The 12552-nt window shown below is 39.7% G+C and overlaps 1 protein-coding gene across 1 annotated transcript in view; it reads right to left on the bottom strand.

The window, feature by feature from the left end:
- ABCA12 (ATP binding cassette subfamily A member 12) overlaps nt 1–12552 on the bottom strand; it is a 170932-nt gene that overhangs the window by 33775 nt on the left and 124605 nt on the right. The window contains exons 28-34 of the mRNA XM_059168127.1: nt 12217–12403; nt 7875–8093; nt 6506–6702; nt 5544–5704; nt 3874–4110; nt 3202–3352; nt 471–723 (exon numbers count right to left, since the gene is read on the bottom strand). Of these exons, the coding sequence (XP_059024110.1) occupies nt 471–723; nt 3202–3352; nt 3874–4110; nt 5544–5704; nt 6506–6702; nt 7875–8093; nt 12217–12403 (1405 nt within the window). The remainder of the gene's footprint in view (nt 1–470; nt 724–3201; nt 3353–3873; nt 4111–5543; nt 5705–6505; nt 6703–7874; nt 8094–12216; nt 12404–12552) is intronic.

Below are 12552 nucleotides of genomic sequence, written 5' to 3'. Positions count from 1 at the left end.
AGAAAAAAAAAATTATCATGGAAAAAAATCAGCACATGTCTCTCTTTGGCTGCCTTATTATTTTCCTAACCATCAAATACATTTCGTAATCGTCTACTGTATATACATAATACTGTATTTTATGGGATTCCGACCTTACTATCCAGTATTTGTGAGGCCGATAAAAAGTGATTTGCTATATATTACAACAGATTGGGGAGCCACACCTAGCCTGGCTTTCTTGATTAAAGTCTAGTCATTAAAAATAAAAGCTTATGATAAGTTTACTTTCAGACAAACACAGAAACTCATAAAAAGTTATTGTTGGCAACAGAAGTGTCACGTTGCCATAAATCAACCCTGTCCATTCCTTTGGCAGAATTGGGTGCATTGCCTCGTAATTCCTTGTTCTTCAGCCTTGCACGCAGTCACGGAGGTGCAGCCGCACTTCTGGAGGCACCGGGGAGACGTTTCAAAGGACAGAAACTTACGCATAGAAGGCTGTCTGTTCAGAGGTGCCGTAGAGAGATGGGGAGATCTGGATCTCTGGATAACTGTTGCTGGAATTTCTCAGTGTGCCAAGGCCCATGGCAGTGGTGACAAAGACGATGGGGAGGATAACCTGAGCAATGAGACCCTTCCAGTTCCTGCGCGTGTGGTGGAACCTCTTAATGAGGATGGCCATGACCTTCTTCAGTAACAGATCCAAACCACCCAACCTCTCTCCGCTCGTCAAAATTTTGTCTGAATTTAAAAAGGGGGTGGGGTGGAGAGAAGGAGAGAGAGAGAAAGAAAGTGAGGTTTGATATTGTTCTGGGAAACACCAATAAATTACATTAACAAGGTAACTTCAAAAACCATGGCTGGATGGTATAATGTGATGTGGTAGGAATAGCTTGTATTTTAAATGTTCTGGTATGAGGTTCAACTCTTTCTTTCTAAACACTGGGCCTGAGCCTCTCCAAATCATAGAATTGTATGTAAAAGCGCTTTGCAAATTATAGATCACTATATATAAAATATTACTATTGTTATATACACAGTTGTTTGACAAGTCGAAGGTAGAGATCCACAATTTGGTTAGTGAATATTGTCCCAGATCTCAGTATTGTTATATACACAGTTATTTTACAAGTCAAAGGGAGAGATCCACAATTTGGTAAGTGAATATTGTCCCAGATCTCCAAAGTCTCAATGCCTGCTCAGTATGTATTGCTAATTACTGATAACTCAGAAGATAGATTCTATCAAGAGACTGAATTCCAATAAGATAAACAGAAACCAACACCTGAAACTAATATGATATAAACTAATACGATCACAACTTCAATTAAAAAAAAAAAAAGCTAAAGGGCATCCAAAACATCTGTCTAGTCTAAAAACTCATTCCTGCTGTGGGTAACATAGTGATTATAAGTCTAACTGGCTCTCATTCTAATGGGAGGTCCAGTGAATTCAACTTACACTTGGAGAAAAGGAAAGGCTCTCCTCCAAAGTGTGATTCTAATTTAAACACTCACTCACTACATTCTCTTTAAAATTTGGACTGATTATATATGGCATTTCAAAACTCCATTTTTACCAACAGAGTCACAAAAAAGAACTCACTGGAAAAAAAGGTCTACACCACCCCTACCCCTCTGAAATGGTCTTCAGGTGCGGAGAAAAATTTCCTGACTTTTGAGCTTAAGAGGAGCTGTGGAGGCCATGAACTGCTGCTTCCTCAGTGGTGCTCTTAGAACTGATCATTCCATAGCCCTCCCTAAAAATATAACATTCTCTCCAAGGGCCTGCCACTGAGCACACCTCTACATGTAATAAGATGACCGCCAACTCTGTGGATATTTTTAATTCTCTGTCACAAATTATGCAGCACAAAAAAATCATGATCTTCATTTAGCTGATAAGGAAAAATACAAAGCTGCTTAATTCAAAATGAATTCCAATTAAACAGAGTGAACAAGTTTAAATGCAAACTCATATCTCTGCAAAGGGGAATTGTAGAAGGAGTTGAATATTTTAAGTTAATTAGTATGCTTTTCTGTTTCTTGAGAAATTACATGTGGATGACTTACAGGTGTATCAAATGGAGCAAATGTGCTTTCTAAAAGATAATGTCAATGAGGGAAACATTTTGACTGAAGAATAGTTTCAAATTATAAGACAAATCCAGAGGCAAATACATAACATTTACTTCCTGAGGCAGATGACCACTTTCTAATCAAAGTCCTCAATTCCATGGGCTCGACAATTATATTCCCCAAAAGATGATAAATGAGGAATACGGCAGAGGACAAATGAGACTCCCAAGTTCCAGAACTATGCAAACATCAGAGATGATCTTTTCTAAGTTTCAGAGCCAGGCAAATGTTTAATTAAAAGTTCTGTTCCTAGAGATTTTTTCCAAGTTAAGCAAACCGTTGAAATGACTATTCCATAATTTATATATCATTTTACTATATGCTTCCTTAAGTAAATAGTGTTTCTAGAGGCATAAATTAACCATCAGAAGAGAATAAGAGAGGATAAAAGTTATTTTCAAAAGAGCCCAATTCCTCAAAGTCATATCAAGAAGCACAATTTTTTCAAGTATATCTTGTGTGAAGAATTGAGTGTGTGTGTGTGTGTGGAGGGGGGTGACCCATTATTATGAGTTCTTAGCCATGGAGTCTGACTTCATCAAATCTGAGACCCTCCCCCAAAAGCATTTTCTCAGAGCCTGAATATTCTCAGCACCTGAACTGTTCACAGGACAGAAAGATTAGACATGTTTTCCAGTGAGGCCCCAGAAAGAGTGATGACTCTTTTCTGATCACTTTTTTTCGATGACTCCTCTGTTGAATATGTTAACAGCAATGAGTCAGCTGTCTCACGAGGCAACTTTGTCCACTGTTGGACAGCACCAATTATAGGAAGGATTTTAACTTGCTGAACACAAGTGTGGAACGGTAGTAAGTAACATCTAGAAAATGACTTCCAGTGGGTGTAAGAAGTGCGCACCACCACCACCACAACCACCTTCTTTCACATTCTTCAAAATATTTTTGAAATAGAGAATTTGATTTCATTTAAAAAATACTTGGTATATTAAAAAAAGAAGGTTTATATTTATTTATTCTTTTTGTATTTAGAAAGAAGATGTGAACCTAAATTATTGCCCTGTAATTGTCTCATTTATGCCATTTATAGGAATTAAGTATAATATGCACATTAGATTTATACCATCTCTGTCTGTGAAATTGCTGCTGCTCACAGATAAATCGTCAGGAGTTGAGATGCCGTTGGTACTGGAATTTCCAATTTTCTTTTGTGTCAAATGCTCAAGACTCACACTGCTATTTTTTTGTGACTCTTTAGTCAAGTTCAGAAAGACCTAGAAAGAGAAGCCAGAACACTTCATTAACATAAAACATGCATGTCCTTTCTACTTTCTAAGCTCAATTTTTATTTTGAATTTTTATCACGTTTTTTGAGACAAATAAGTTTGACTTTGAGTATTCTTGACAGTGACTTTGAGTGAACATTCTTTTAACCATACAATTTTGTTACAATATTACTGACTATAGTCCCTATGCTGTACTTTTCATTTCTGTGACTTATTTATTTTATATCTGGAAGTTGGTTTCTCTTAACTCCCTTCCTGTTTCAGTCTTCCCCCAAACCACCCCCCAAGTAAACATTTTGGTATGTTAAAAAGACATGTTCTCTAACTGGATAAACATGTTTGTTTTCAGAAATCAATCTTACATAAGAATGGTACTAAGATAGTTTTAAGATTTTTTGATTTTGTGAAATGTTTGTTTCAAATATTTCTTCTCTCTTTTTAAAGAACTGTGCATATTTATTCTCAGGGAACAGCAAGTTGTATCAGTTCTAAGAAAAGAAGAAACGCACCTCTTCCACGGTGGTGTCTGAAATGCCGTAGCACCCGATGTTGAGGTCCCCCATGCCATTGTCCAGAGCCCTCAGGAGTGACAGGTAGGCTCCTGAGACTTTGGTGCTAAATGGAGGAAGCACATACACCAGCTCTCCCCCGATGTCCTCCTTGAGGTAGGCTTCAGGGAGGTGTGACTGGATCATTGCTGTCACGGCCATCGTGTCACATGTTGTATTTGCACTTAGATTTGGGCTCTAGGGACAACACCAGAAGTTACCACCCATTGTCCTCACACTCTGGTGGCACCAAGGGCCCTCCTCAGAGGGTGGTGAGACTCTTTCTGGCCACTCAGCCCTGAGTCAGATGACACATCCCTCCTCCAATGGCTCCCTGTCCCACGGGGGCCCCTAGAGCTTTGTCCACGTCCCTGTTCTATTGCCTTCATTCTCCCACTTGCCCCTGGCCCTTCTCCAGCCTCCCTGCCCACTACTCCCTGCCTCTCTGCTCTACTCCAGCCACAGCAGCCTCCTCGTGTTGTCGGAGTGCTGTCAACTCAGGCACACCCTCCTCGGGCCTTCTCAACTAGTCCTTTATCCTAGATAGTGACATGGCTCCTTCTCCCCCAAGCCCCAACTCCTGCTCAACTGTCATCTTCCCAGAGACCCTTCTCTTCCCGCCCTATGTAAAATGGCACCACTCTGCATTCCCTGTTCTCCCTCCTCTGCTTTATTTCCACCCACAGCATTTACCACCTGCTGACATACTTAATAATATACTTAACAGTATTATCTGAATTCCCCACACTCTATCAGAATATAAACTCCACGAGGGTAGAGATTTCAGTATCATCAGTTCGCTGCTGTATCCCCAGGGTCTAGAACAGTGACTTGGGCACACACTAAGTCATAATACACACCTAATACATACATTTCTTAATGAATTAGTGAATATAACAATAAACTGCTTTTTATTTCAAAGTCACATCAGGATGTTCAGATGTAAAATAAGTGACTGTAGTCAAAGCCTACCTAATGGCATACACATCTTGCACAGTACTGATAATCACATGGTATTTTTAAGTGCTACAGGGGTTCTTAGTCAGCACTGTTGTTCTTCAAAGATGTCAAAGCACCACTGGCCTGAGTTAGTCTTCACATTGCCACTTGAGGGGTACTGATCAGAAGATACATACACAAATGCATATTCTATTTGTTTTAAAGCAAAAAAACAAAACAAAACAAAAAAAAAACCCTAATTTTTAGCCTTATAAACTGAAATGCTATGGAAACTAAGATCCTCTATCAGTAACCTTAGGCTATAGACCTTCTTTAAAAAAAAAAAAAAAAAAAAAAAAGATCTATATCCTAAGGTAAAAACCCAGTGCTCTAGTTCTTGTTGTGAGATCCCAGACCAGGAGCATCAGCATCACCTGGGCCCTTATGAGAAATAGACTCCATTCTTGACTTACTCTAAGATCTACTGAATCAGAGATTTCTGAGGTGAGGCCAGAAATCTGGGTTTAACCAACCTCCAGGTGTTCCGATGGTCCCTCAAATTTGAGAGACATGAAACTAACATATTAATCATGAATTTTAGCAATTAATAAAGTTGGAGAGATTCTGCCTCCATTTCACCCAAAACTTAACTCATGACCCTATAATGAGGTATATTTTTCTCTCTTACAAACCTTTTTCTTGGTGAGCGTGAGGTGATACCCATCGCCAAATGCCTCCTTGAGGTAAAACGGTGACCCGCAGCAGCGCAGCCCGCCCTGCTCCAGGAAGGCGATGCGGTCACTCAGCACTTCAGCTTCGTCCAAGTGGTGCGTCGACAGAATGATTGTTCTGGCTTGAAAATACAGAGGAGAACAACCGAGAATGAAAAATGAAGACGCAGTTCCTGAGATCTACAGAGTTAGCACAAGTAAATCCTGTGATTTATGAGGGGAAGAGGCACGTTTTATGAGCTAACTGAAAAACTGACCAGAAGGAACTTTCAAAATAAACAAAGAGAAGTTCAGAAGACGTGTTATTAAACATCTAGGGCTGTTTTCTTACATGTCGGCAGCGAATACGCCTTTATGGTGCCGTATGGCTAAATGTCCATCATTTAGGGTGTGTGTGTGAGCAACTCCTTCCTTCGTCTGCTCGCCTGTCTTCATTTTCATTTTTCCTCTGTGTCTGTTTCTGTCTCTCTCCCCCACTTTCTGCACTATGAAGAAGCAATAATTTTAAAGACTTTCTGAATATTCCTCTCTGATTAATCCACTCTACTCTGATTGCTTCTTTGCTTCACATCCTGTTAGCACTTGTTTAGTCTGTTTTCAGTTTATTTTCGTTTGTGTATGTTTGGTATCTCTAATTAGATTCTAAGCTCCTGGAGGCAGAATTCGGGGCTTCAATCAGACGTACATGCTCTCAAAAAGGCCAGTGAAGTGCTCAACTCACCAGGCTCAACTACACGGATATTCAGTAACTGACCCAGTAATTTAGTGGTGGGAAGAGAAGATTTGGGAGGGGAAGACCTCATCTGAGACTCTTTAATGGAGCTTCTAAACAGAAAAGGCATAAACTTGGCCTCATGCATCCCAGAGGGCAAAATTACAACTGTTCACTGTTGGGTGCAGAAGTTATAAGAAAGTACTCATACCAGTTTTGTTCTTGGATATCACATCCCATATGCTTCGGCGAGAACATGGGTCAACTCCAGTGGATGGTTCATCCAAAATGACTACCCGTGATCCACCGATAAGAGCTATAGATATGGATAACTTCCTCTTCATTCCTCCTGACAATGTTCCAACTCTCTTATGACGATGGCTATATAGTCCGGTATCTTTTAGCGTCCTTCAAAAATAATGTATGGTGGTTATTTTGGACAGATAAAATATCTGAATATTGAAAAAAATAAATAAGCACTTTAAGTAATAGGTCTTTCCTAAGCAACTATTACATGCTCAGCGAGGTACAATACACTATTGAGGATTCGTGACATAGTTTTCTTATTGTTTATCATCTAGCTGGAGGTGCAAAGTTAATACCCAGAAAACATAAAATATATGGCTCATATTTTAATTTGTTTCTTTGAAAGATATTTATGGAGGGCCTGCCTGTTTTGTGCCAGACCATGTTTTAGCTGCTGGAGGAAAGCAGTGAAAAGATAATATTCCTACCCATAAGGAGATTAGGCTCCAGTGTGTGTATGTATCAGGAGGGATGCAGATAAAATTCAGTCGAGAAACGTATTTCCAAGTATTTATAATTTGCCAGGTGGTGACAAGTGCAATAAAAATACACAAAGCAGGGTACATAAGATAAGCAGAGCCTGGGGCGTGCTATTTTAAGCATCTATTTTATATATGGTTATCCCCTCAGAGAAGGTGACATTTGATCAAAGACCAGGAAAGTAGAGGAGTGAGTCAAATGGCTGTCTGGGGAAGGCTGCTCTAAGTAGAGGAAACGATAAGTGAGAAGCGCTGTGGCCGGATCATAAGCCAGCCTGTGACTTGGTCAGTGTGCCCAGAGCACAGTGAATGGGGTCAGAATAGAAGGAGATGACAAGGGAAGTGAGACGGAGCAGGCAGGTAGGACCTCTTGGCCTTGACAAGGACATTACGGAGTTCGAACTGAGTGTGGTGGGAAGTCATAAAGGGCTTTGAACCCTGGAGTTATATGGTCTGATCTGCCATTTAAAAAGGTCACCCTGGCTGCTCTTTGAAGGATAAACTGTATAAGGGAGAGGAGGAGCCGGGTGTCCGGTTAGGAGGCTTGGCTCAGTAGAGTAGCCAGTAGAAACAGGATTTAGGGCAATATGGTAGTCTGAGATGGAGAGAGTTCTAAAGTTTGAGTATAACTGGCTGGTGAAGAGACTGACGTAAAATGTATACGATACTAGAAGAGTAGAAAAACTGAAAACCAATTGTTTTGTGACCAAATGTTCCTATTGGCATTATCACCACAGGTCGACCTCTTTTTGATAGGTGCTACCAACTCACATCCTGGTTGCTGCTATAACTGACCTTTTTACTTCCTCATGCAGCTGCTTGTTAGTCCAGTGAGGAACTTTGATGGAACCGTATAAGAGCAGGTGTTCCTTCGTAGTGAGGTAACTGAACAAGACGTCGTGCTGCATGCAGACCCCCATGTTCTTCCGCACAGTGTGGAGGTCTGTTTTGAGATCTTTCCCATAAACAAAGATAGTACCTGCTGAGGCCCCAAACAGCCCAGTCAACATGGAGCTGAAAATGAAGAACCGATAATTAGGTGTCAAACAAGCATTTAAGCTAGATCTTAGGGCTAAATGTATCTCAGTCACTAGCAAACAATATTACAGTGTATTTCCTCAGGTAAGATCAAGCTATAAAATAAAATGATATTAAATGGGAACAAACAGGGGCACCTGGGTGGCTCAGTGGGTTAAGCCGCTGCCTTCAGCTCAGGTCATGATCTCAGGGTCCTGGGTTCAAGTCCCGCATCAGGCTCTCTGCTCGACAGGAGCCTGCTTCCTCCTCTTTCTCTCTGCCTGCCTCTCTGCCTACTTGTGATCTCTCTCTGTCAAATAAATAAATAAAATATTTAAAAAAAAATAAAATAAAATAAATAAATAAATAAATAAATGGGAACAAACATTAAATTACTTTTAAGCTTTTAATTATTTAGAACCTTACAGAAACACTGTAAGGTTTTTTCTTTTGTAAATAAGAGGGGTCAAGGGAAGGTCATGAAATGAGTGAATGAGCAGTCTCTACCCAGTGACAATGATGCGGATGGGGCCATGGTAGCAATGATGATCACTGTTGGGCACTTTCATCTTAAGTACGCTCTTGAGCATACTTGAGCAAACTCACGCACTTCCCTGGCATCAAGATGGCATCTCTAGGTCACGGAGTCTCAAATTTTTAACTCTAGCCAAGACCTCATCACTAAGTTCCAAGTTTGCACTAAACATCCAACAGACAGTAACATCTCTCTATGAGATGCCTTACAGGGTCCTCAAACTCAATGTGTTTAAACTTAATTCAGGATCTTTCTTCTCAAACCCGTGTCTCCACTGATGTTCCTCTTTTACTATATGATAAATCTATACACTGGTTGCACAAGCCTGGGATCCAGAAGCTGTGTTTGTATCCTCCTCCTATCTCTGTTTTCTACCTCTGCCAGCATGTGCCATTTCCCCAGCCACACCGCAGCACAAGCCACACCACCACTTTCTCGTGACCACATATTTCTTTTTTTTTTTTTTTTTTTTTTTTTTTTACTGAAAGAAAAAAAAATTTTTATTGTTTATTTTAATTCAGGTAGAGTTAACATACAGTGGTATATTAGTTTCAGATGTACAATGTAGTGATTCGGTGATTCTGGAAGAAATGGATGCATTCCTAGAAACATATAAACTACCACAACTGAGCCAGGAAGAAATAGAAAGCCTGAACAGACCCATAACCAGTAAGGAGATTGAAACAGTCATTAAAAATCTCCAAACAAACAAAAGCCCAGGGCCAGACGGCTTCCCGGGGGAATTCTACCAAACATTTAAAGAAGAACTAATTCCTATTCTCCTGAAACTGTTCCAAAAAATAGAAATGGAAGGAAAACTTCCAAACTCATTTTATGAGGCCAGCATCACCTTGATCCCAAAACCAGACAAGGATCCCACCAAAAAAGAGAGCTATAGACCGATATCCTTGATGAACACAGATGCGAAAATACTCAACAAAATACTAGCCAATAGGATTCAACAGTACATTAAAAGGATTATTCACCACGACCAAGTGGGATTTATTCCAGGGCTGCAAGGTTGGTTCAACATCCGCAAATCAGTCAATCTGATACAACACATCAATAAAAGAAAGAACAAGAACCATATGATACTCTCAATAGATGCTGAAAAAGCATTTGACAAAGTACAACATCCCTTCCTGATCAAAACTCTTCAAAGTGTAGGGATAGAGGGCACATACCTCAATATCATCAAAGCCATCTATGAAAAACCCACTGCAAATATCATTCTCAATGGAGAAAAACTGAAAGCTTTTCCGCTAAGGTCAGGAACACGGCAGGGATGTCCATTATCACCACTGCTTTTCAACATCGTACTAGAGGTCCTAGCCTCAGCAATCAGACAACAAAAGGAAATTAAAGGCATCCAAATCGGCAAAGAAGAAGTCAAATTATCACTCTTCGCAGATGATATGATACTATATGTGGAAAACCCAAAAGACTCCACTCCAAAACTGCTAGAACTTATACAGGAATTCAGTAAAGTATCAGGATATAAAATCAATGCACAGAAATCAGTTGCATTTCTCTACATCAACAGCAAGACAGAAGAAAGAGATATTAAGGAGTCAATCCCATTTACAATTGCATCCAAAACCATAAGATACCTAGGAATAAACCTAACCAAAGAGACACAGAATCTATACTCAGAAAACTATAAAGTACTCATGAAAGAAATTGAGGAAGACACAAAGAAATGGAAAAATGTTCCATGCTCCTGGATTGGAAGAATAAATATTGTAAAAATGTCTATGCTACCTAAAGCAATCTACACATTTAATGCAATTCCTATCAAAGTACCATCCATCTTTTTCAAAGAAATGGAACAAATAATGCTAAAATTTATATGGAACCAGAAAGACCTCGAATAGCCAAAGGGATATTGAAAAAGAAAGCCAACGTTGGTGGCATCACAATTCCGGACTTCAAGCTCTATTACAAAGCTGTCATCATCAAGACAGCATGGTACTGGCACAAAAACAGACACATAGATCAATGGAACAGAATAGAGAGCCCAGAAATAGACCCTCAAATCTATGGTCAACTAATCTTCGACAAAGCAGGAAAGAATGTCCAATGGAAAAAAGACAGCCTCTTCAATAAATGGTGCTGGGAAAATTGGACAGCCACATGCAGAAAAATGAAATTGGACCATTTCCTTAGACCACATATTTCTTAACTCGCTTTCGCATGTGAAACACATCACCTTCAGTCCCTTTCTCTACACTGTGATTATTCTCTCTATCTTATCAGACGATTGCTCATCACTTTTCAGATGGTTAGTAAACCAGACAACTATTTAATATCCCTCTTTTCCAGTAAAATGTAAGCTCCACGAGTCTGGCCAAGGACCCATTTTCTCACCACTCTCTCTCTTAGTACCTAACAAGTACCTTGTACCATGTACCTAACAGACCTTAAATGACTCCCGTGGACTAAATAGGGCACAGATATTATATGCAATTCTTCCCATAAAAGCATGCTGAACTACAAACAATATACTTCAGTCTTTATATTCAGAAGAACAAAATTGATACTTTTTCAGCTAAAATTACATCCTCTTCAAAAGCCTTCTCCATCACTTTTCTTCACTGTTTTCTTACTGCCTATTAGAAATCCTGCTTCTAAGCATTGTATGCTCCCTAGAAAGCCAACTTCGAATTTATAAATAAGAGCAGCTGCTCATTCACTCATTCACTCATTTCATGACCTTCCCTTGACCCCTCTTATTTACAAAAGAAAAATTAATTTAAATATATTTTGGCAGTCACTGAGCTTACTTATGATGCTACTAAATAGGATATCCAGCAACTGACAGTTTCTCGAGGAAGGGCCAGGGCAGCCCCAGCATCTCAGCGCTGACTTCCAGTGAAGCCATGTGGAGCACTGGCGGTGAGTTGCAAAACAATTCAAAAGTATGTCACTTTAAAAACATTTGAATCTCTTCTCCTTTTGGACACAGGAAAATGCTAGTTAAATGAAGAGTCAGAAAGAATCCCATGTACTGCTCCTAGCCTTTCTGATCTATAGCTGAAAGCTGGTGATTCTTTTCTTTCTTCATGAATCAAGGCAAGAAGCAGCTGGGGCTGAGTGTGTTTATAGCAGAGTGTGTAAACTCAAAATTATACATGGGCCAGAATAGAAATGCAAATAAATGGAACAGACTGGGCATATGAGACAGTGCAGATTTGTGGGGAACAGGAATAAATCAGAAAGCAGATGTCTCCTTTAAGAGAACAGTCACCATAAGCCCCAACCAATTGTTCCTACCTAGGACTGTGGACCCAATATTGCCAGAACTTCTTATTATCCAAGAATGTCAAGAACATTTCTTTTTATTGGGACATTTCTCCATTTTAAAATATTGACACTGAGTTAAGCATTTTAAGAAATACTGGGTGGGTCTAATCTGGCCTTTGAGCTCACAGGTTGGGACCTATGATTTAGACTCCATTCTACAGTAAACAATCTGAGCTACCTTAATCCATCTGGGAGATGTAGTAACATTTTTCTTTATGAAAGAGGTGAGGAAATATTAAGTAATATGCTTCCACAATAATAAGTGTTCAAAAAGTAACATACATTGTAGTAGTTTTCCCAGCTCCATTGGGCCCCAGCAATGAAGTAATGTGTCCTTCATAAAAGTTCAGATTGAGGTTATCAACAGCAATTTTCGAGCCATACATCTTTGTGACCCCATGCAGGGCAACCCCAACTGTGAGATCTTTAGGTTCAGGCTCAATGTTGGAGGGAAAAATGTACTCAGGACCTAGAGGGAAATCAAGAGACGAGTTATAAGCTCACAAAGGAGGAAAATGTAGCTAGAGCTAGACTTTTCCTTAATTAAAAACTGAAGACGAAAACAATACAGTCCTCTAAATAAAAGTAATTCTGAAAACAAATGATCTGTTATCTTTA

The sequence above is a fragment of the Mustela lutreola genome, chromosome 3, assembly GCF_030435805.1.
Source record: "Mustela lutreola isolate mMusLut2 chromosome 3, mMusLut2.pri, whole genome shotgun sequence".
Lineage (NCBI taxonomy): Eukaryota > Metazoa > Chordata > Mammalia > Carnivora > Mustelidae > Mustela > Mustela lutreola.
The sequence above is the reverse complement of the archived record's forward strand: the minus strand, read 5'-3'. Positions and strand labels throughout refer to the sequence as shown.